We start from the raw sequence: 25,301 nt of genomic DNA, 5'->3' as shown, positions 1-25,301 counted from the left end.
TGTACTCCTTTAATGCACAGGTGGTGATAGTGCCCTGACTAAAAGAAATGACTTTAAGGAAGTAAAAGGAAGGGCAAGCAATGCACATTTAAATTAGACAAGAGGGAGAGTTGTGGGGGGGGAGTGTAAGCCTGGGCCCCATACTAGAAGGAGCATACTCTTCTTTCTTACTTCTTTTTGCCCTCAGCAAGTATCTGAATGTGGTGTGCCACAAAGCCAGTGCACTGCTGTGGGTGCCACTGGGCATCCGGTATTTTGCTCCACCACTTTCCAAGCTTTTTGATCTGTAGCCACTGGTCTTGTATCCACTACCATGAAACACATCAACCCCACACAGAAGTGGGAAAACATGACAAGGAAGAAAAAAGAAGGGTAGACTTTTTCCAATTATTATTTTGTACCCTGATATAGTTTAATAAAAGTTAAAAAAAACCTAAGGATGTGAGGCAGATTAGATGGATCATTACTAAGGAAAACTAAAATGTCATCAGCATACAATGTGAATTTTTGGGGAAGCTGCATACACAAATAGTAGTTATAAGGGGAATGGACATTTAGAGTGCATCCAGAAAGTATTCACAGCGCATCACTTTTTCCACATTTTGTTATGTTACAGCCTTATTCCAAAATGGATTAAATTCATTTTTTTCCTCAGAATTCTGCACACAACACCCCATAATGACAACGTGAAAAAAGTTTACTTGAGGTTTTTGCAAATTTATTAAAAATAAAAAAACTGAGAAATCCCATGTACATAAGTATTCACAGCCTTTGCTCAATACTTTGTTGATGCACCTTTGGCAGCAATTACAGCCTCAAGTCTTTTTGAATATGATGCCACAAGCTTGGCACACCTATCCTTGGCCAGTTTCGCCCATTCCTTTTTGCAGCACCTCTCAAGCTCCATCAGGTTGGATGGGAAGCGTCGGTGCACAGCCATTTTAAGATCTCTCCAGAGATGTTCAATCGGATTCAAGTCTCTGGCTGGGCCACTCAAGGACATTCACAGAGTTGTCCTGAAGCCACTCCTTTGATATCTTGGCTGTGTGCTTAGGGTCGTTGTCCTGCTGAAAGATGAACCGTCGCCCCAGTCTGAGGTCAAGAGCGCTCTAGAGCAAGTTTTCATCCAGGATGTCTCTGTACATTGCTGCAGTCATCTTTCCCTTTATCCTGACTAGTCTCCCAGTTCCTGCCATTGAAAAACATCCCCACAGCATGCTTCACTGTAGGGATGGTGCCAGGTTTCCTCCACATGTGACGCCTGGCATTCACACCAAAGAGTTCAATCTTTGTCTCATCAGACCAGAGAATTTTCCTTCTCATGTTCTGAGAGTCCTTCAGGTGCCTTTTGGCAAACTCTAGGCAGGCTGCCATGTGCCTTTTACTAAAGAGTGGCTTCCGTCTGGCCACTCTACCATACAAGGCCTGATTGGTGGATTGCTGCAGAGATGGTTGTCCTTCTGGAAGGTTCTTCTCTCTCCACAGAGGACCTCTGGAGCTCTGACAGAGTGACCATCGGGTTCTTGGTCACCTCCCTGACTAAGGCCCTTCTCCCCCGATCGCTCAGTTTAGATGGCCGGCCAGCTCTAGGAAGAGCCCTGGTGGTTTTGAACTTCTTCCACTTACGGATGATGGAGGCCACTGTGCTCATTGGGACCTTCAAAGCAGCAGAAAATTTTCTGTAACCTTCCCCAGATTTGTGCCTCGAGACAATCCTGTCTTGGAGGTCTACAGACAATTCCTTTGACTTCATGCTTGGTTTGTGCTCTGACATGAACTGTCAACTGTGGGACCTTATATAGACAGGTGTGTGCCTTTCCAAATCATGTCCAATCAACTGAATGTACCACAGGTGGACTCCAATGAAGCTGCAGAAACATCTCAAGGATGATCAGGGGAAACAGGATGCACCTGAGCTCAATTTTGAGCTTCACGGCAAAGGCCGTGAATACTTATGTACATGTGCTTTCTCAATTTTTTTATTTTTAATAAATTTGCAAAAACCTCAAGTAAACTTTTTTCACGTTGTCATTATGGGGTGTTGTGTGTAGAATTCTGAGGAAAAAAATGAATTTAATCCATTTTGGAATAAGGCTGTAACATAACAAAATGTGGAAAAAGTGATGTGCTGTGAATACTTTCCAGATGCACTATATATAATTACATTAAAAAAAATCCAGGTTTGTAATAAATCCCAGATGACATGTTTTCCCAATTAAACTGTATAGTCACGCCAACAAATTTAAAAAGAGCTAATAGTGAGTCAACATAAATATGCACACATACTATGTAGAGATACTGACATAAGCATTTACAGCATCATTTCTAAATGAATCAATTCTCACCTTAAACAATGCATGAATATTCCAAATCATCTTTATGCTTTATGCAAACCCTGGGCCCTAAGAGCTGAAATGCAGTACTTACTCCCCTTTAACTCATTGCCATCTTTACCACCTTCACTGTCATTTTCCTATTTTTACTTGACTTTATGTTTAAACTGATACAACTTACCAAAGACAAAATGGGTTGACTTATCATGATAACTCCTTAATAAAGATGTACAGTGAGACCAAGATATGAAAACTTTGCATAATACAGTACCAAGTTACAATTTTAAAGGGATTTTAAATTGTGTACAATAAAATGAAGATACTAACATAAGTATACAATTATAAGCACAAGTTAGGATGCATCAGATGGTGACTGGATTTGACTTTAACATTTAAACATGACAAAATAAGCAAACTACCTCAAAAAAAATAAGAACAGAACGTGACTTATATTGTATTTTCTGTGGGACAATAGCAGCCAGCAGTACTTTCCCAAAGCATCAGGCATCTGAATTTTTAGAAGCTGTGTGGAGTTTGCAAGTTGTCCCAGCGTTCATGTACGTCCAGATACTTTGTTTAGCTCATCCATATTACTAACCGAGAATGGTAAACCGGATATGGACGCAGGGACCTGCCCGTGGACGCAGGAGACATAGTGCGCAGGCGCCACACAAAGCCCCCCCCAGCCCCAGAGCGAAACGGGAGAGACTACAAACTGTCTGACATGCCGCAAGCAGGATAAAGCAAGCTCAGAAATAAAAGACAGAGTAGGAAACAAAGTAAAACGTCATAAAAGGTTAAAGAACGGGGCCAAACACATGGAGAGCAGGTTACAGATGATGAAAACTGGAATGCAACAGCTTCAAAAAACCTGAGGCACGAAACACATGCACAGCGAGATACAGAATATAAAGGCAGAAAAAACGACAGTTAAATGTCCACACCACACAGCGGAGGCAGACCCGGAAGGTGCAGGCGCCTACATCGCGCGTCGGAAGGCACGGGAAAGTACAAAAGGCAAAGGCGCCTACACAGCATGGTGAAACCCGACATAATATGGAAGGCGCTGGCGTTGCCGCCATATTGTGCGTGGCACTACTGCGGAGTGAAGTTAGGAATAATGTGCTGCTTGGGATCGTACAAAAGGCCGAACGCGACCCACCGTCTGAAACTGCGGAGGCAAAGCAGGCACGGGTTCAAACTGAACGAGCTCGACTGACGGATATACGCTTACAATGCGCGTCTCAAACCGCAGAAGCAGGGCAAGCACGGGTTCAAAACAACGCAAGCTCCTACAACGCGCGTCTGAAACTACGGCTGCCCAGCAGGCACGGGTTCAAAACGCTGGGGGTAGGCGAGCGAAGCGAGCAGGGGGCGAAGCCCCCTTGTACATCACTGAGTCATGCATGTTAAGTTAGCTGGTGATTCAAAATTGGTATTGTGTGAGTGAGTACAGTCGTGGCCAAACGTTTTGCGACTGACACAAGTATTGGTTTTCACAAAGTTTGCTGCTTCCGTGTTTTTAGATCTTTTTGTCAGATGCTTCTATGGTATACTGAAGTCGAATTACAAGGATTACATAAGTTTCAAAGGCTTTTATTGGCAATTACATTAATTTTATGCAAAGTGTCAATATTTGCAGTGTTGTCCCTTCTTTCTTTTTCAAGACCTCTGCAATTCATCCTGGCATGGTGGCAATCAACTTCTGGGACAAATCCTGACTGATGCCAGCCCATTCTTGCATTATCAATAATTGGAGTTTGTCAGAATTTGTGGGCTTTTGTTTGTCCACCCACCTTTTGACCACAGGTTCTCAATGGGGTTAAGGTCTGGGGAGTTTCCTGGCCATGGACCCCAAATTTCGATGTTTTGTTCCCCGAGCCACTTAGTTATCATTTTTGCCTTATGGCACGGTGCTCCATGCTGGAAAAGGCATTGTTGGTCACCAAGCTGTTCTTGGATGGTTGGGAGAAGTTTCTCTTGGAGGATGCTTTGGTCCCATTCTTTATTCATGACTTGGGATCTGGGCACCACCAGTGCAGAGCTTGTTCAGGAATGGCAGCAGGCAAGTGTGAGTGAGGCGAAGACTTTTGGAGGATGGCCGTGGTGTCAAAAAGGGCAGCAAAGAAGCCAAGAAACACATCAGGGACAGACTGATATTCTGCAAAAGTTACAGGGAATGAACTTCTGAGGACTGCCGAGGTAAGTCATTTTCTCTGATGAATCCCCTTTCTGATTGTTTGGGGCATTCGGAAAAACAGAGAAGAAAAGGTGAGCACTACCATCAGCCCTGCGTCATGCTAAAAGTTAAGTACCCTGAGACCATTCATGTGTGGGGTTGCTACTCAGCCGAGGGAGTGGACTCACTCACAATTTTGCCTAAGAACATAGCCATGAATAAAGAATGTGACCAAAACCTCCTCCGAGACCAACTTCTCCCAGCCATCCAGGAACAGTTTGGTGACCAACAATGCCTTTTCCAGTATGATGGAGCTCTGTGCCATAAGGCAAAAAGTGATAACTAAGTGGCTCAGGTACAAAACATCGAAATGTTGGGTCCATGGCCAGAAAACTCCTCAGACCTTAATTCCATTGAGGACTTGTGGTCAATCCTCAAGAGGCAGGTGGACAAACAAAACCCCACAAATTCTGACAAACTCCAAGCATTGATTATGCAAGAATGGGCTGGCATCAGTCAGGATTTGGCACAGAAGTTGATTGACACCATGCCAGGGCGAATCGCAGAGGTCTTGAAAAAGAAAGAAGGGCCAACACTGCAAATATTGACTCTTTGCATAAACTTAATGTAATTGTCCATAGAAGCCTTTGAAACTTATGAAATGCTTGTAATTCTACTTCAGTATACCATAGAAACATCTGACAAAAATATCTAAAAACACTGAAGTAGCAAATTTTGTGAAAACCAATACTTGTATGATCTCAAAACTTTTGGCCACGACTGTACACATTGTGATGCACTGGTGGCCCATCCATAGTTGGCCGGCCTTGGTCTTCATGTGGTCAGAAAAGACCCCAGCAATACATGACCCCGTAATGAAAACAAGTAGCTGTAAGACAGCATTAAATCACACTGGCACCACGCATACCCTTCTAAATAGGCAACAATATTACATACTAGCGGTGTAGCAGTGTAACAGAACAAACTTTAAAAATCAATAGACAAACAGGCATCACTAGCTAAGCGGAGACAGGGTATTCTCCAAGACGTGGTCAGAGGCAGACCGATTCGAACGGAGTCTGGCGTGTTAGTGAGGACGACCCCACCTGGCTCCCCACTCCTGACGTCATGCTTCCCCCTCCCCTCGGCATGCAGTCTCTGTCTCAGATTTGCACAAATATGTTGCTCCTGCAAGCGAACTATGATACTTAGCACAATGAGAGAAGTCGCAAAATCAACCGGAATATTCAAGCAAATTATAGAATAAAACCCGATCTAAATCCGTTAAGTAGTTCTCTCGTGAAAAGCAGACAGACATACAGACAGAAATTGGATTTTATATATAGAGATGTACGAATAATGGAATTTCTGGAGGTACCCATAATATCAGAGTCTGGCAGGATATTGTGAATTAAAGAATAAAATTTCATAAGCTGGTTACACACATGAGTGCAAAGCCTATCAAATATGCCGACCATGGTGATGTATTGATTACTGATTGGACCCCGTGACCGTGTTAGGATATAGCGAGTTGGACAATGACTGACTGACTGACTGACTTTAATGCTGCCTTCAGGAATTTTCATCAAGCCAAGGGTGTAGCTGCTAACTCAGACACTATCAATTTACTCTGCACCCCATTTAAGGGGGACGTGAAGCCATAATGTTCTCCCACTGGTTTCTTCCCACTTTGAATTGGCTGAAGTCTCGAGAGTTTGTCTCAGCACAACCGAGCGCGGATCTAAGTAGTTAGCAGCTCCATGAATGTGGAGGGATACATTTAATTTACGATACACCACACATACTGCATTTGTGAGAGCATGGTACGTATGTTAAGTCGGAAAGCCTTTCATATATTAACTGGTTATCATTTAACTAGCGACTCTAAACTGTCTCCAGTGTGAGTGGGCGCGGGCGCCCTCGGACTTTTATTCTGTTCACGGTTGCTGGTTTCCTACTTTGCGGCCAGTGCTGCCTACAGTTTTCACAAATATATTTGTAATACAGAATAGCAGAGGGGGACTTACACGTAACAGGAGGCTGCACATAGCAGTATAGTGATATCTGGATACGTGGGGTCCCGCTGTTGAGTTGTATATCACGTGCACGGAATGGTGCTCTTAACCCTGGACTGACAGGGTCAAAGGCCGCCTCTCTCGTTGAATCAATTGCAGTAGTGTTTTCTTTTTTGCACCCGTCATTCTTTTACTTACATTTCTGCTGTAGGAGAGCCTTCATTCGATGAAACGTCGAGAACGCGCGGGACTGACTGGCCTCCCGCCCGCTCGCACGTTTTGACCTCAAGCGCTTTCCGTACTGCGTTTTCTTTTTTTGGCCCGGAATAAGAACTCGGAGGTCAGGCATTGCATCCTCGTAAGGTACGTGTAGAGCGCTTTATGACAAAATCATACAACTTCTGATCTTTATCTTGAAATACTTTGAGATTCTGGAATTACTTTAAATAAAATAATAGGCCCACGGTGCTTGTTTGTAGGTAGCAGAGGTATAGTTTAATAGTAGATAAAAACCTTGTAAGTTCATCAGTGTCACGATGTCCTGTCACCATAACGCGCGCGGTTAGAATTAGAAGACATGTTAATATTTTAGTTATGTGGCTTCAGTACGTGTACGCTTTTGTGAAATATTAAAATAGTGACGTATGGACTTAGCGGATATCGGTGCTGTTTACGGCAGAACGTTTATGCAACAGGCTCTAAGAATCTGCCTGAAATTTTGAATTCGATCCTCCTGGGGCGGCTGTATTAAATCAGCAGGGGCCGATCTTTAAACCGTGAGTTTCAAAGAACTTTTTTTATATACAGTATACTCTAACGAATGTCATGGTGGCACAGTAGTAGCATGGCCTCCGTATTGTTTTCAGCGTTGGACCAGTTAAACTTTGCAGGCTCCCCCGGTGTTAACGTGAGGTATTTTCCGAGCCGTCCTTCTGCCCTAAAGACGAGCTGGTAGGGGTCATGGCCGATTATGAACTGGCCCAGTGTAGGTGTATTTATGTAAAGTGAGTCGATGAGATGGGCTAGAACTCTTAGGCTTTATTCATGACTTGTGCCGACGGGATATGCAACAGCTCAGGGACAACTACCCTGACCCAAACCTCAGAATTGAATTTATATGTTACTCCAGCAGACCCCCGTGACCCTGTGTTCGGATTCAGCGGGTTGGAAAATGGATGGATGGATTATATGTCAATTCACGTGGAATCAACAGAGGCCTACCGACTGACCATCTCCGATTTGCTTCATACTTGCTGAAAATAATGCCATTTTACCAAATAACTAGTGTGTAAAATCTGAAGCTTGTATGTTCATTAGTTTCTGAATTATAGGGGCTTTAAAAATGGGGGTGGTACAGTGTTCGGTAAGACCAAACGTTTGAACTGTTAATGCGAGATGAATGACACTTTCAGAAATTATTTATTATTAGATTTCTTTAACATACAAATCGTTGGCCCGTAGTTGGATATTTGCAAGTTTATGGCTTACTGTCAATTGTTTAAAACTATTTATTTCATGCTTTAGAGCAAACTGCGACCACTAGATTTCCAAATTAAACCACATCAGACCTTTGTGGATAGATATCACTTATGTGTGTGTTTGGTTTTTGGTTTTTTTAAAACAATTAGGTGCATGTCTGAAAGAAGTCTTGTGGGGCATTAAAAATAAACAAAAATAAATGTATACATATATTTCATGCCCATGTATGATATAAAAAGAACTATACCACTGGAAACAGTATGGTGCAATTAGTAAATGCACAAAAATATTAAGTAGTTGCCTTGAAGCCCCACTATGCTAATTGCTATTATTGCTTGAAATAACTGATTTTTAACTTATTATTCACATATGACTGCAAAGCCCCATTTTCAGCAGCCATTCCTTCAGTGTCCTCCTTCCTTACCTTATCTTTAATCAAACTGGTTATTTCATTAACTTTGATTCTATTCAATGAAGTAACTACATGTCTTTCTTTGGGTTGCAGGGTGTTGGCAAGTTCAGTTCTTGGTTCAGAAATGGCCAAAATGAAACAGCTTTCTCAAGACACATGTTAGTCTATTGTTTTTTTATTTATTTATTTTTTTTTTTACAGAATGAAGTTTATTCCTTGTGACAGATTGCCTAAAAATGGAAAATTTCACACAATGGCGTCTATTACTGGCTCAAGCCAAGAGGACAAACTGGATCTAACGAGGACAGAAAAAGAAGAGGAAGGTGGGTAAGGACATTGGAGTGTGTAGTTTGGGAAACAAATGCCTTACAGGTTCTCAGTCCTTTCTTAAATATATGTCAAGTACCAGTGTCATCTGCAACAAAGAAAAATGGCTCCAGGATGCTGGCAGAAGTGGCTAAGTTTCAAAGAAAAAGTCATATCTGAAAAGAGCAAGTACTGTAAAAAGTAAAGTTTAAAATGGGCAAAAGAGCCCATGTTGCAGATGGCACTGTGATTTAGTGTGTATTTAAGAGGGAAGCCAACTGAGGATCTGAAAGACGTGTTGTTTCTCACCCTACACACTCTGATGTCTTTATCCTCTTATGTAGTTGGTTATCTGTGCCTTCCTCTTCTTTTTCTGCTCTGGTTGGATCAGTTTCCCTGCTTCTCTCAAGACAGTAGTAGACACTTTTGTATGAAATCTTCAATTTCTTGGCAATCAGTCCTACAGACTGACCTTCATTCTAAAAAAGAAAAAAGACACTTTTTTTTGAGAAAGATGTTTCATTTTTGCCATTGTAGAACCTAGAATTGAACTTTAGAAACATTAGTAACTTGCAACCATTAAAGAAATTTTACTTGCTTTCTTTAAACAAAATAACAGGTTTCAGAAATGCTAATGCAATTAGTGATCAGGTTTTGTTTGGAGTTTGTGTTCTGGTTTTCTCCATATACTCTGCTTTTCTTCCAAGGACAAAAGATGTGAATGCAACTTATCAGTTGTCCCAGATTGTTCCTGTTCAGGGGTGCTGCTAGGATAGACCCTGCCTAAAAGAGCTCTCTACCAGATGTAGTGAGTTATTAAAAATGGATGGAGTGCTTGGTTTTGGGGAAAGCCAAACTTTATCCAACTTTGGTGTTATAAAATGAAAATGGATGGTACCTTCAGGACTTGAAGTGTTTTGCTGTAGCCTGTAGTGATACATGACTGTGATGTCACTTTCCCAGTCCTCCTAGTTTATTTTCTTTTGGAAAGTGTTTACAATTGAGGATGAATGTAATAATGGTGAGAATGTGGGGATAATCTTGAATTGGAATTTAAAGGGGCAGCTCTCCCAGAGATATGTATAACATCCATCCATTTTCCAACCTGCTGAATCTGAACACAGGATAGCGGGGGTCTTCTGGAGCCAATCCCAGAAGATTGAACCAATCCCGGGCAGGGTGCCAACCTACAGTAGGACACACACACCCACACCAAGCACTCACACTAGGGACAATTTAGGATCACCAATGCGCCTAACCTGCATGTCTTTGGACTGTGGGAGGAAACCCACGCAGACATGGGAGAGAACATGCAAACTCCACGCAGGGAGGACCTAGGAAGCAAACCCGGGTCTCCTTACTACTGCGCCACCGTGACACCAATATGTATAACCAGTAACACAAATTCTGAATGCAGCTGTTCTTAAATTTTTTTGAATATGTAACTCCAATTAATAAAGTGGATGTTTTATACAACAAAGCTTAATTGTTTGAATGCTCCAATGAAATTTTGCACCTTACAAAGACTGCTCATTGTTTCTAAGTGATGTCCATCCTTCACTCATGTTAAAGAAACTACAGCACTATGGAAATTATCTATGAATTTCTTTGGCAGAGGTACAGTAGGATGTTAGGCTACATTATATTGTCATGTTGAGTGATTCTGGGTAGAATAAATGGAGTGATACCTGCCTAAAGTGCTGGTGTTGTACTAGTTACGTGCTTTACCCTCCACCTACTGATCCATGTTAAGATCAAAGCCCAGGAGCAGTAAAACGAGGTGCTTCTAGGCTGGGCTAGGACAGGACGGGGCATGTGGCTCAGCAGGTTTTGGGCAGTGGGCACCACATGCATCTGTTATCGTATTTATGACAGAGCTGGCTTTCTCCTGGAGACCTTTTGCACACAAATGAATACTGTAAATTAAGAAGACAAAATTACATTAAACTATGCCATGAAAACTTCAATAATTTTCAGGCCTGCTGCAATTTGCTTTCAGTTTTTAACATTATTAGGTGTTACTGACCTTGAAAGAATATTTCCTGACTAGCTGTGCTACCTGTCTAAGACCTCAGTGTTAAAGTTTGCAGTGCATCGTGTCTTCTGTTATACACCATTTGTATGAGATTTGTAAAAGCAGTGTTAATGTATGTGATCCACCATCTAATGGCATGACAAATGCAATGTATTTTATTACTAAAAATGTTTGTGATGTGCCATCTTTTTGAATGACTGAGACATAGAAACAATACAGACAAACAAGACAGATGCACAGACATTTTTCCTTTCATTGAGGTAGAAGTAATGTGTTTATGGGGATGCTCCGATCAGTTTTTTCTTATGGTAGATACCAATCACCAATTTCATGCTACTGGATTGGCCTATTCCCCAGTTATATTCTCTTAAAAAAGCTTTTTACACTAAGCTCCAGCATATACAGATGCATAAAAGCTTTGTCTTATATTAGTATTTAATACTAAAAATGCCAAACTGTAGACCACAGATCATTTTTGTATTAACAAAATTAAATTGTATAGGCTTATTTTTCAGTGACCACAAGAAATAATGAAATACAGTAACATTTCCTTAAAATACAAACTTTAATAAAATATGTACAAAGCTACAGTATTTACCCATAATACTATTGGCATAAAAGAAAATATAATGCTTCTCATAATTGGAAGCTGCAATATTGTTTAATTTCTTCTGTAATTTACCTATCTGAAACAAAACTTAATTTAAAAAGTATTTTTCACCGTTTCTATAACAAAATATATAGATTCTTGCACAGTCATTTCATTAACATTGGCAATAAAACACTGCTTAATATCCATGCAATTAAAGCTTTTATTAGTTTTTAATCATTAATTGCACTACAGTTTTCTTTTGCGCTGTTAAAACATACATTTACTATATTTATGCAGGTTTTTTTTTTTTCCTCCAGTGTACTAACTAGACATTCCTAATTCTTGGTCTATGGCCTTCACTTCAATAATGCAGTATTTGTTTCTTACCAATCTTACTCTGTATGACATACACAAACAAATATTAAACATTAAAAAAAGTTGCAAATGTTCATATGTTTATTAAGAAGACACAAGGCTAACATGCTTAACGAATTTCTAAGACATATTTTACCTTTAAGCTAACAAGCCTTTTGTAATTACGCAGTAATTTTCAAATTCTTACCTTTTTATTTTTAAAATTTAAAATTGTAAGCTGCTGTACATAATGCAATAGTGCTGTCCAAACGCAGCAAGCGATGTCTGTTCCAATTCAAGGACAAACAGATGTTTGTCTGATTGCAGAGGACAGCTTCTCTGATTCCTTTTTTTTAATCAGTTTATTACTCCACCATCTTTAACGTAAATGCTAGTATTTCATTCTCCTCTTTCTGTCTGGTAAAACAAGCCTTGACTTACTGCTCTTTGTTTACAATACAAGAAGTTCGCTGTTAAAAATAAATAAGAGGAGTGCTGGCTCAACTACCCATAATAACTTGCATAAGAGATCACTGCATTTAAATTATCATCAAGCTTAGAAAAGCAGGACTAAAAATATCGTGTTTTGTGATTGGCCGATGTACTGATCACCGATCAAGTCTTTTGTAGTGAAATTCCGCCAATTGATCGGCACATCCATAGTGTTAAGTGAAATTGATAATCAGTTTCCTCAAAGAATTTACTGTAAGTATAATTTGTATGTGATAAATTATGATTTGATTTAGTTTGATGAGGTCTTCCACAACTAAAATTAGGCAATTTACAGTAGATACAAAATATAGGAAGATAAATCATGAACCAAATTCACATTTTGAAAACTTGAACATTCTTTGTTTTTAAAAATAATGTCCTGGGAATGTTGTTGTTTGATGGAAATGTACAGTGTTAAAGTACTTGGCATGACTGAAATTTATGTTTGCTATGTTGGCTCTTTCAGTTTTTGCCACATAACTTTGCCCCACTGACATATTTTAAGTGTTTTTATGATGCACCATTTTCCTAGTTGACTGAAAGACTGATAATGCCTGCTTTTTTGCCTGTGATAGGAGAGTGTGTAGTCTCAAATTAACTTCACTAAAAATTAAGTTCCCTTCATTATGGGTAGATGGCTGGGACCTTTATGAAACTCCAGTTTGTACTTTGACAGCCATGTCAGAGGTTGGACTTTTGCCGTGAATTTCAGAATTGGGTTAGGCATTCATTGTACATTTTATACATACAGTTAATCTGTAAAATAACTTAATCTGTTGTTCTTCACTTATTTTAAAGCAACAAACCAAGAATGTTCCTGACACTGGCTTTGTTCAGAAAGGGGATTCCAGGTAAACAGTGGATTGGAAAGTACAGAAGACCTCGGCAGATTACGTGGCAGATGAAACGCAACCTCATTGAAAAGCTGGAGGTGGAAGCAGAAAATGAGTACTGGCTGAGTCGAGCCTATATGACAAAGGAGCAGGAGAAAGGCCATGCAACGGAGTATCGCCTTCAGAGATGGGCTACACTGAAAGCTTCACAGATAAAGAGCTTTCCCGGGCATAGGCATGTGGGAGATCATCTAAACCAGTTGAACGTTTCCAAAAAGTGGACCATACCTTAGATTTACAAGGAGTTTTTATTTTGACAAGGACAATCTGAAAAAGGCACATAACTTGTCTAGTTATACTTATGCTGTTGAAATTATATTCACACTTATGTTCATTAAACAATTTTCCTTTGGTTTATATTCAAGTGAATTCTTTAAACATTTGTATCAACTTTTATTTTTGTAACACATTTTATAAAGCGTGCCATTGTGAGATTTTTTACATAGGAAAAGTAACAGAAAAAATGATCATTCAGTAAAATTACAATTAAAGGGTTACAGTATTAAGAGCATAGAAAAGTAAAAATGAACTATTAGTATAAAGGAGTAGAGTCAGATGGAGCTGATATAGAAGATTTAATTTTAAGAAAAAGAAGGAAAATGAATAGTGCTGAAGCCTTACCAGAAGATCAGTAAGCATTTCAGAGGAAACAAAAAAACCTCAAAGCTAAGTAAACCAATGCAGAGGGCTGCACGGCAAGAACATCTCACAAGTTGGCACAAGGCATGGAGTGTAGGAACAAATGGACCAGTAAGTCAGCAGAGTTCTGAAGATGATATAGTATTCTACCGGAAGCCTTTTGAGGATGATTTGTTCATTGCTTTGTCAGCTGCATGGCAGTAGCTTTTTGAATCTGTTGTAACCTGCACTAAGAGTGAAAAATGGGGAAATATTCACAATGTTGGCATACATAAGGCATGAATATTGGCAGCTGATATGACAATACAGACATGGGAGAAGACTGTTTTTGTTCAGTTCAACATAAAGTGCTCCCATTAGGATCTGTTGGTGTTTAGTTCATGTTTGCAAAACATGTTAAGAGTTCATTATGCTAGAGTTTTATTAAAAATGTTGTAGAGCATAATGGCAGGTTTTTTGAGAAGTGCAGAATCTACAGCTAACCCAATTATGTCTATAGGCCAAACGTCTTTAGTCTTTTTCATACTACCTCTCCAACCAAATTAGTTGTTCTGTGTCACAATGCATTTAAAAATGGACATGACTGCAGGGAATTATTCCTGCCTTGTGCCCCATGGTTGCTGAAATAGGCTCCAGGCCCCTGCAGTCCTGGGGCCTCATGTATAACGCCGTGCGTAGAACTCGCACTATTACATGGCGTAAGCACAAAAGCGGGAATGTGCGTACACACAGAAAAATCCAGATGCAGGAATCTGTACATACGCAAACTTTCATGTTCTTCCGCTACATAAATCCCGATCCGCGTGAAAAGTAACGTACGTGCACGCGCCTTCCATCCCGCCCCAACTCCTCCCAGAATTACGCCTCTTTGAATATGCAAATCAATATAAATAGCCTTCTGTGAAAAGACAATGGGAAAAGCATGGAGGAAAATATAAGAATTTCAGCGAATACCAAGTGGAGGCAAAGGAAAAACGTACTATTTGTTGGTTTAAACAGTGATATAATCAACACAATGAAGTTGGTCAAGTGACAGAGTGTCGGAGAAACTCGAAAGCTCAAGTTCACAAAGTCGCACAGTGCCGAAATAAAAAAGAAATCACATATCAAAGTCGCCATGAAAAGGTGAGTCGTAGCCCACCGTCTGAGTGTCATATGAAAGCTTATTAGGGTACAGACAAAAAAATAGGCACACAGTGGGGAAAAAAGCACGAAATGTCAACTTTAATCTCGAAATTTCCACTTTAATCACATAGTTTATGTTGCCATTAAAGTAGAACATCATAAACTTCATCTTAAAATCGTTTATTTTACTAGTTTCTCAAATAGCACGTTAAATGCTTTGTTCTGTATTTGATCTTCTTTGTGCTCTGTGTGTGAATCACTACGTGCTTCTTAAACGGGCTTTCTCTTTCTCCGACAGGACACAGAATCCATTACATTCGTGATATTACAGCTCTCTGAATAATTAAAATACTGAGATGTATACGTGATATCTTTTTCATGATGATAGGAATGAAAGCATGTTATTAAACATGGGAACACGGTGGCGCAGTGATTGTTCATATCTCACGCAAGAGGCTTGCTGCGCCATGCGCGACCATTGATGAAATAATTTATTACAGAAGTACTGTCTCTTTCAAACGTACTAACCTCCAATTCCTGTCCTTACTTTTCTTTCTCCAAATACCCAATCGCCACACAATCAGCTCTGTAATAGACGTGAAGCCATCTGTAAGCTTAGAACGCTGTTTCTTCAAAACTTTTAAGGAACATTGAAATATCTTCGTAGTACATGTTTAATTATTCTATCCGTCTATCCTTCCAGTGTCACGTCAGCACCAGCAAGAATACAACGCAATGCAGGAACAATCCCTGAACTAGCTAGCGCTGTGGCACCGTGTCCTCACATGTTTAATTATTAACAATACAGATTATTTAAATGAAGTTAAAGTTTTATCTGTATAATATAATCAACATATTTTGCTGCATTTCATCTTAAAAATGATATCGTCATCATAGGTAAATACACGCTTTATAAAGTTGTGCAGGTTGTGCAATGTTATAACTGTAATGCAAGTTTACAGTGAGGTGATTGTACTTATAAGTAAACAGTTCTACAAGGAGCACTTGATGGACTGATTGAGTGCGTTTATAGTTCTTGGGATGAAACTTTTTCTAAACCGCGAAGTCCATACAGGAAAGTCTCTGAAGCGTTTTGCCGTGGCTCAGGCAGCGTCTGCTTCATGCTGTATACCGATAATTCTCTTTCCGATCAGCTGCTGCTGTGATTCCCCACTCAGATACAGTGATATAAATACTCCGAGTGGTGCAGTGAGAGTAATATGGAAAAAGATGATCTGCTGTGGCAACGCTTAACGGGAGCAGCTGAAAGAAGAAGAAGATGCAGTGAGAGTAACAACGCTAAAGCAGTTATGATATTTGGAATACTATGGCTATTCCCTGGACCATTATATTGCTGCAGGTTAATTACAATCAGATGCATTACACTAATAAACAATATGCAGTAAGTTTCAGTGTATTTATAAAGTCACGTCAGGAATGTGGATCTAAGAAAGAAAGGGTGACCACACAGGAACAGTAGCACTGCTTTGACGCTGGGTGCCGCCAGTCTGCAAAACCAAGCGGAGAAATTGCGTACGCCAGGGTATGAGGTACCATGGAAATGTGTGTGGCTTTACGCCAAGTTTAGGTTTTATACGTTATGATTTGAGCGTGGAAACGTTCGTACGCAACAATTCTGTGCGTATGCACCGTTTATACATGAGGCCCCTGCTCAGGACTAAGAGGGCTTAGTTAATGGTATGATATTTTGGGACTTGTTGCTTTATTAGGAGCTTTACCCACACTGTTTGTAAAATAACACAGTTAATTTCGCATCTAAACATCCAATATGCTTAGACTACGCAGGTGGCTTTGTTTTAATAATTCATTACATTTATATAGCGCTTTTCTCAGTACTCAAAGCGCTATCCACACAGGGAGGAACCAGGAAGTGAACCCACAATCTTCTTACTGCAAAGCAGCAGCACTACCACTGCGCCACCTGTGAGGACAGGTGATTTAGTGATTCCCCAGTCCAGTTAGTCTCTTAATCCAGTATGGCATTGGTATGGATGGAATAGCAGAGACAACATGGCCTCTATGTAGATAGAACAGCAGAGACAATATGATGTCTATATGGATGGAATAGTTGAGAGAGCATGACCTCTAGATCAGCCTCAATTTGTGCTTGTGCTGTGGACCCTGACCTACCTCTTTGACCAGTGGGGTTGTAGTGTGTTTTCCAGTAATTTAGCTTTTAATAATAATAATAATTCATTACATTAATATAGCGCTTTTCTCAATACTCAAAGCGCTATCCACACAGGGAGGAACCGGGAAGCGAACCCACAATCTTCCACAGTCTCCTTACTGAAAAGCAGTAGCACTACCACTGCGCCAGTTTTCAATTTAGATTACATTTTACAGTTACATCTGTATACAGACCTGCTTATCCCTTCACGTATTTTGATTTCAGCATATGGAAATCAGCTTTTACAGGTTTTGGTTATCTGTTTGGTCAGGTGAGTCTTAAATGTGCCCCAATCATCAGAACTAGCTTACTCAGCTTCCCCTTTTTAAAATGAGATATTATTTGTTAAAAGGCAATAAATAAAAAAGATTCTCAACCAATATGCTATATATTGCCAAATATTTTGAGCATTTGTAGTCTCCACTACAGTGATATATCTTGTTAAAAGTGACTCCTGAGAAGCTTCACACCAGTATAAAAAAAGGTGGTGAGGTCAGGCCGGGTGCCAGGATCTCGGCATTTGTTAAAAGTCCAATACTAACAGAGCTAGTATGCCATAAAAGGTACAGTTAAATAACATTGTCAAGTAAATTATTACAATATTTGAGTATGCAAGGCAAAGAGAGCAGATAGCATGGTATCAAGTTCATATACAATGCGAGGCACTGCATTAGAGTGCGTGTTAATGTCTTCTGAGGATGAGTCAAAAGAGCCACTTCAGAAAAGTTTGCACAGTTTGTTAAACTTGTTATGAGTCTTACCTGTTGTTTTATGTGTGACTTTTGTACACCAAAGAGAAAAGACCTCATTAAAGTATTTCATTAGTAGGGCACTGCGGTGGGTTGGCACCCTGCCTGGGATTGGTTCTTGCCTTGTGCCCTGTGTTGGCTGGGATTGGCTCCAGCAGACCCCCGTGACCCTGTGTTCGGATTCAGCAGGTTGGAAGATGGATGGATGGATTAGTAGGGCATGCATCTTCCTCGTACGAGAGGTACATCACCTGAAATTTTGTATCATCTGTTTCTGCCATTAAATTGCTATCATTCTGTCATCTTTCTCTCCTTGTAAGCTGCAGATTTCTTTTTTTGTCACTTTTGAGTTGGATAGAGGCTATCAATGGCCTCTCCCAGTTCAAGGCTCTTGTCCATGGCTATCAGCAATTTAATGCCATCCACTACCAACTGAAGGAGCTCGACTTCAGTGACTCCGGCTGTACACTTGTTGAAAATTGTGCAGACTCCACTCTCGGAGGCACCTGTGTTTAGAGATCAAAATGAGAGAAGTATGACGTGCATGACATTTACATTCAAATAAAAAAGATAGGTAAACAAGGGCTTTAATCAGTAACTGAGAGCAGGATGGCACTCTGCTGTCGCTGGAGTATACGTGTGCTCTTCTCTTCTCTAATTGGCCTGTAAGGGAGTGTGAAGAGCTTTGACCCCAAAATCTGAACATCTGATTAACTGCCTTCATTATGCCTATGAGTGAATGCATAACAAGATTATCTTTTCAATGTACCATCCTATATTTACAGGTTTTGCGGCCATTTCTTCTCATTAGTATATCTTTTGTGTAAATATTGGGTTTATCAGTATTGCTATTTTTTGTACTTTGACTGCACTGTACACATGGCGTCAGCTAAGCACCCCTTAAATAAACTGAATTCTAACGGCTCATTTATGTAGTGCCTCACAGATCTGGGCACTGAGCTGCAGTCTGATCGTGGGCACAGTCTGAGAGTCGTCTGCGTGTTCTCCTCGTGTCCTTCGGCTTACTCTCACACCAGCAGACTGGTCACCCTAACGACTTTGTACTTGGTGTGCATGGTGAGACTGATTCACGACTGTTGATGTTTGGATAGAATGTAGATGTGACACTGGAATGGGTTTGGAGAATGAAGAAATAAATAAAAAGTAAATTGATTTTAAGGGTGTTCATATTTAATGTTGTTTACAGTATAACTGGGAATAAAGTCACAACTTATAGAAGTTAACCAGTAAAGTGTAGAGGAAGACATGGTGATAAAATGCATGTGACAGAATAGTGTAAGGTGACTGGTGGATGACTCACATGATTATCACTCATCCCATAATACATTTTTATTGAACTGTCTTCTAAATTGAGAGGCAAACTGCCAGTTTTTTCCTATCATATCTGTACCAAATGCTAAGCTGAATGAATGGCCACTGCCAACAGATCCCAAGATGGTAATTACATTGTGATTGAAGGCAAGCATCCTGAGCTTTGATGGCAGATGCGCTGGCTAGGAGGCCCTCATAATGGATGGAGAATGGGATGACATAATGGAAGGGCAGAGGGAGAATGACCGATATGCCAAGTTGCAGCATTCCTTTTCTGGGACTCCTACCCTGCTGGGTTCCTTGGGGAAGTACCACAGGGACCTACTGTACTTTTTTAATTTAAAGATGTCCCAGCTGAGCTAGCAGTGCTTGCTGGGTGCATCAAGAAACTGCTCCACTTCAACTAGGTGAGTTGGGAACAGGAGACGAGGAGAACAACATATGCCTGAGGAGGACTGAAGAAGGATTGGGAGAGTTTTGCTTGTGAAGAATCCTGGAAAGGCATTTTTGTTAAATAGAAATAGGTGCATAATTTTTGAACCCAAAACTTGTGTATCTTGTGGTTGTGTCTGGGGGTTTAGGGTCTTATGCGGCCCCCTACTGGCCACCATATTCAGGTGTTATAATTCATGGGAGTGAAGCACGGTCCAGTGTAGTTCTAAAGCCACGGTTTTCAAACTTTTTTGAACAAGTAGCACTCCGCGAGGACCAGTTAACTGAAGTACCACTGTCAATGTATCGTTAATTTACGCCCGTGTTGTTTTGAAGAAAAAGTCACTATAATCACTATGATGACTATAATTATGATGTTAAAGTGATATTAAACTAATTAAGGAAATGGGTGCCTGCGCTAATAAAAGCCGGCTTGGAGTCTTCCACGCATTTACAGTAGTATACTAATACTATATATGATTATATGCAACATATTGGCATTCTAGCAACATCGATTCATGGAAAATAAAGGACCACACGAGTACCACTTGGCATGACTTGAAATACCACCAGTGGTACGCGTACCACAGTTTGAAAACCGTGGTTCTAAAGGACCATGGTTGCCAGACACCTAGCTAGATGGCACATGTTTCTGGCCTTCTGTTTTTCACACATTTATCACTTGAAAGCAGATGTTCAGTCTTCAGATAGCTTGTGGCTCTCTCTTTGCTGTGATACTGTTAATACTTTGGAGAAAACATCAGCTGATGCTCTGCCAATTTGCAGCAGTGTATTCTGGTGTAGCCTGAGGAATTAAAAGCAAACCGAGATCTCACCTAAGCACAGTCTGCCGAGTATATCCTCAAATTTAGGGTGCTTGGAGATGTGATTCAGCTTGACTTGAACAGTGGCCTTTAGTCCTGTTCCAACCTCTGCTGGTGAGCTGAGCACGTAGCCAAGGTGGTCTTTCCAGATGAAAGGGTGTTTCAGTTCTTTATATATTTCTTCAAGCTGCAATAAACAATAGTGGAACAGTCAGCTGTGATACTTAAGATGAATGTCCTTAGTAGATGGATTTAAAGTGAAGTGCTCAGTGGGTAAGCTTGGGGTCGGACATAATTTTCACAGTTCACATTTTTTGGATTGTTTGTTACAGTGGAGAGGCTTCTTGTGTATCTCCATGATCTGGAGAGCCAAAGCAGCTTGAGCAACACATTCCCGGCAGGTCCAACCATGCTGACTGCTCACACTTAACTGGAGAGTATAGAGGTCAGCCTAATGGACAGACGCTGGGGCTCCAGACTGGGGACTGGCTGCAGTGCTAAGCATTCCATAGTAGAAACCCTAAGTAAGGCTGCAACAAACTGGACCGCCAGGAGATGCTTGGCCATAATGCCACTATTGGCAGAGTATTTCCAAACAACTCACCACTGCACTCTGGTCCCAAACCAAGTGACTTAGCGTGTTGCCGCACCCACCACACAACATCAGACACACAAACCAACGAAAATAAAGCAGGTGGCAAATGTGATTCTCTCTGTCTATCTCCTCATATATATATATATATATATATATATATATATATATAATAATAATAATAATAATAATAAATTTTATTTATATTGCACTTTATATTTTAGCAATCCCAAAACAGAAGAGTCTATAAATATATATATATATATATATATATATATATATATATATATATATATATATATATATATATATCTCAAGATTGAAGAATGGCATGTACAGTTTGCGTGGAAAATCTCCAAAACTACAACTAGAGGAGAGATGAGCACAAAATCACTTTAGGGTACAAGAAACATAACCAAATCAAACGGAAAATCAAATCAAATGTTATTTGTCACACATAATTATGTAGCGAAATGCTTAGTTGCTAAACTCCAAGACTGTACTTTAAAAGAAAGAATATTAAAGACAGTAAACAAATATCTACAGTACATACAATGCCAGGAGTGTGCATTATATAAATATTGTAAATTATATATATATACTAGGGGGTTACCCCCCTGCTCGCTTCGGTCATCAACCCCCCTTTGTTGCGCTATGCGCCAGCCACTTCGCTTCTCTGCCGCTCGTGTTGTGAAGATGGGGGGCTGAATGCACCCTAAGGAGACACGGTCGCTCCTCCGAAACCCCCCCTTAAACGGTGATACAATGGGAAACAAATACCTTTTTTTTTTACCTCCTCTTTGCTCGATCAGCTGCTGGCTTGAGGGTGCTGCTGCCGCCACCGCTGCCATGCCACATGATCTGCATCTCAAGTGGCGCTTCAAACATTTAAAAGCCTGTACAGCAGCTGTCCTACTCTTTGTCTGTTATTTCTGGCCCCGGGCATGGTTAAATCTCTTGGCACAACGTCTCATCTCGAACTCGTCTCGTCACAAGTTCTTGAAATTGTTTAGTTTATAGTTTAAAAATGTAATAAGAATCAGAAAATCTAACACTATCACATTAAAATTCAATAAATCCTGAAAAGAATGATACCAAACATATATAGGTTTTAAAATAAGCCCGATTTAAAGTGTGACAAAAAAAAGGTGACATAAAACCGTCACATAAAATTGTTGCACAAAATAGTTGCACTTTTAGGCTTAGGATTTTTATTTATATATATATAAAACATGAATCTAAGCATGCATACATAAGACAAGTGACAGTAGGACACCATGTAGCTCTAGGCACTGTCCTCATTTAGGATGTGGATTGACTGTGGACAGAAGCTCCTCCTCAGTCTCTCTGGACTGATCTTCAGCCGGCCATAGTGTTTACCTGACCACCGCACAGGGAAGATGCCATTGTTCGGATGGCTGGCATCACTAACGATTTTCTTTGCCCTGGCCCGACATCATTTGGTTTTGATGTCCTGGAGGTGTGACATTACACACCCACTGATGCATTCACCTGACTGTACTGCTGGCTATGGATTCTCATGCATGCAGTTCCCTAACAGTTTGTAGGACAAAGTGGGCAGTGCCCATACTGCTAGACTTGAGGGGCACAAAAGGCCTGTGTGTGGTGGATTTACAGAAGTTCTTTAGTACCTGAGAGGACACTCTAAAATGTCTAAGGTGTAAGACATTGTTGTGCTTTCTTCACCAAGGTTTTGATGTACTTAGAGCAGGTCAGGTCCTCAGTTATGTGGACACTGAGGTCTCTGAAACTGCCCACCCTCTCTGTCCGAGTGTTATTAATACTGAGGGAGCTGTACTCCCTCTGTGGTTTTCTCCCCAAGTCCCCAATCAGCTCCTTTGTCTTCCCGACATTCAGGAGCAGACTGTTGTCCTGACACCAGCGTGGCTGACTCTGCACTTCACTCAGGTAAGCCCGCTCAATGTTGTTAGATAACAGGCCTGCCATTGCTGTATTATCTGCAAACTCGACAATGGAGCGCAGTCATATGCACTCAAAAAAAAAAAAAAACCATAATATTCAGGGTGGTGGAGCCCACAACTTCCTTCAGCAAACATAAGGCATAAACAGGAGCCGGCGCTCGACTGAGTGACATTCCATCACAGGGCCGACTCAATCCACCTAACATGCAGGATACTGTGGAAGTGATAGGAAAACGCACATAGACATGAGGAGAACATACAATCTCCACATACATGAGGACTGGGCATGGGATTGGAGCTCAGGACACTGAGACTAGCAAGTAAGGGGGCATTAGTTTATGCTTCTTTCATTTGTAAGTTATTCTACCTTAGATTTTAATTTATACTGATCTGGTGCCTGAATGAAACTGCAGACTACACGTGTGTGTGACAGTGGCCAACTCTGTGTCCATTCTTGTGACCCCCTCTACAAATCATCCATTAGTCCACAGGTCCACAGCCCATTCTTAGTGCAGCAGGTCAACATGGAGTAGAAAAGCCACCACCCTCTGCAGCATCTGCCCAGCGGTAGGCACGCTACTAAAACTCAGCAGCTGACTTGCAGCCATATTCAGTGTGCACTTGCTCTCATTTATTTCAAACACATTGTTTCTTTTCCCTTTAGATGTAAACAGCTTTAAAACTGTACCTTTCTCACAACGTTGATTGCAAGTCCGAAAGCTTCTTTTATGTTCCCATCTTCCCGTTTAGATGTTATCTGAAGATGTTCTTCCATGTTAACCCATATGTAGACTTTTTCATTCTGACTTATCCTAAACAATGATAAAGTAAACATTACCATAGACTGGAGCAAAGCAGCAAAACAACAAGAATAGCCCAGACAAGACCAGCAGGTCTCAAACTAATTTACCAAATTGTAAGAGGAGGAGGAGGGAGAAATCTCCACCTGGCAACTGATGGCTATGGACCTGCTTCTTGTGAGAGAAATGAAGAACAAGTGGCTGAGCTGTGGGCCGAGCACTCACTTCTCCAGCTACAGTGGCATGCAAAAGTTTGGGCACCCAAAAGGCATCAAGTCAAAGACGACACATTTCTTTGGTATTTTAAGCAAGGTAACGTTTTAATTTCCGTCATTCACAGGTACAAAATACTAAATTAATGAAGAGGGTCTGAAGCAAAAGTTAGGGCACCAACCTGGTCAGCACTTAGTAAGACCCTCTTTGGCGAGTATCACAGCTTGTAAACATTTTTTGACGCCAGCTAAGGAGTCTTTTAGTTTTTTCTTGCTGTATTTTTCGCCCATTCATCCTTGCAAATGGCTTCTAATTCTGTAACATTCTTGGGCCGCCTTGCATGCACTGCTCTTTTGAGATGTAGCCACAGATTTTCAGTGATGTTTAGGACGGGGGACTGTGAGGGCCATGGAAAACACAGGAGCGCCACAGGGGACTGTACTTTCTCCGGTCCTGTTCAGCCTATATACATCTGACTTCCAATACAACTCGGAGTCCTGCCACGTGCAAAAGTTTGCTGATGACACTGCTATTGTGGGCTGCATCAGGAGTGGGCAGGAGGAGGAGTATAGGGACCTAATCAAGGACTTTGTTAAATGGTGCGACTCAAACCACCTGAACACCAGCAAAACCAAGGAGCTGGTGGTGGATTTTAGGAGGCCCAGACCCCTCATAGACCCCGTGATCATCAGAGGTGACTGTGTGCAGAGGGTGCAGACCTATAAATATCTGGGAGTGCAGCTGGATGATAAATTGGACTGGACTGCCAATACTGATGCTCTGTATAAGAAAGTACAGAGCCGGTTATACTTCCTTAGAATGCTGGCGTCCTTCAACATCTGCAATAAGATGCTGCAGATGTTCTATCAGATGGTTGTGGCAAGCACCCTCTTCTACGCGGTGGTGTGCTGGGGAGGCAGCATAAAGAAGAAGGATGTCTCACGCCTGGACAAACTGGTGAGGAAGGCAGGCTCTATTGTAGGCATGGTGCTGGACAGTTTGACATCTGTGGCAGAGTGACGGGCGCTCAGTAGGCTCCTATCAATTATGGAGAATCCACTGCATCCACTAAACAGGATCATCTCCAGACAGAAGAGCAGCTTCAGCGACAGACTGCTGTCACCGTCCTGCTCCACTGACAGACTGAGGAGATCGTTCCTCCCCCACACTATGCGACTCTTCAATTCCACTCGGGGGGGGGTAAACGTTAACATTTAACATTATACAAAGTTATTGTCTGTTTTTACCTGCATTATTATCAATCTTTAATTTAATATTATTTACTGTATCAGTATGCTGCTGGAGAATGTGAATTTCCCCTTGGGATTAATAAAGTATCTATCTATCTATCTAAAACCGTCAGCTTGGGCC

The 25,301-nt window shown here is 41.0% G+C and overlaps 2 protein-coding genes across 2 annotated transcripts in view; one reads left to right on the top strand and one right to left on the bottom strand.

The window, feature by feature from the left end:
- Nucleotides 1-6,745: 6,745 nt before the first annotated feature.
- On the top strand, nt 6,746-13,449 carry mrpl57 (mitochondrial ribosomal protein L57). The gene is made up of 2 exons (XM_028820605.2): nt 6,746-6,890; nt 12,996-13,449. The coding sequence occupies exon 2, from the start codon at nt 13,009-13,011 to the stop codon at nt 13,321-13,323; it is 315 nt and encodes a 104-aa protein (XP_028676438.1). The 5' UTR covers nt 6,746-6,890; nt 12,996-13,008; the 3' UTR covers nt 13,324-13,449.
- A 4,566-nt stretch (nt 13,450-18,015) lies between these two features.
- zgc:172076 overlaps nt 18,016-25,301 on the bottom strand; it is a 37,578-nt gene continuing 30,292 nt past the window's right edge. Inside the window, exons 7-9 of the mRNA XM_028820300.2 lie at nt 23,606-23,729; nt 20,395-20,569; nt 18,016-18,300 (exon numbers count right to left, since the gene is read on the bottom strand). Of these exons, the coding sequence (XP_028676133.2) occupies nt 18,134-18,300; nt 20,395-20,569; nt 23,606-23,729 (466 nt within the window). The 3' untranslated portion in view covers nt 18,016-18,133. The remainder of the gene's footprint in view (nt 18,301-20,394; nt 20,570-23,605; nt 23,730-25,301) is intronic.

Source organism: Erpetoichthys calabaricus, chromosome 15 (genome assembly GCF_900747795.2).
Source record: "Erpetoichthys calabaricus chromosome 15, fErpCal1.3, whole genome shotgun sequence".
In the NCBI taxonomy this organism is placed as follows: Eukaryota; Metazoa; Chordata; class Cladistia; order Polypteriformes; family Polypteridae; genus Erpetoichthys; species Erpetoichthys calabaricus.
Note: the sequence above shows the minus strand (reverse complement) of the source record. Positions and strands in the feature narration are given on the sequence as shown.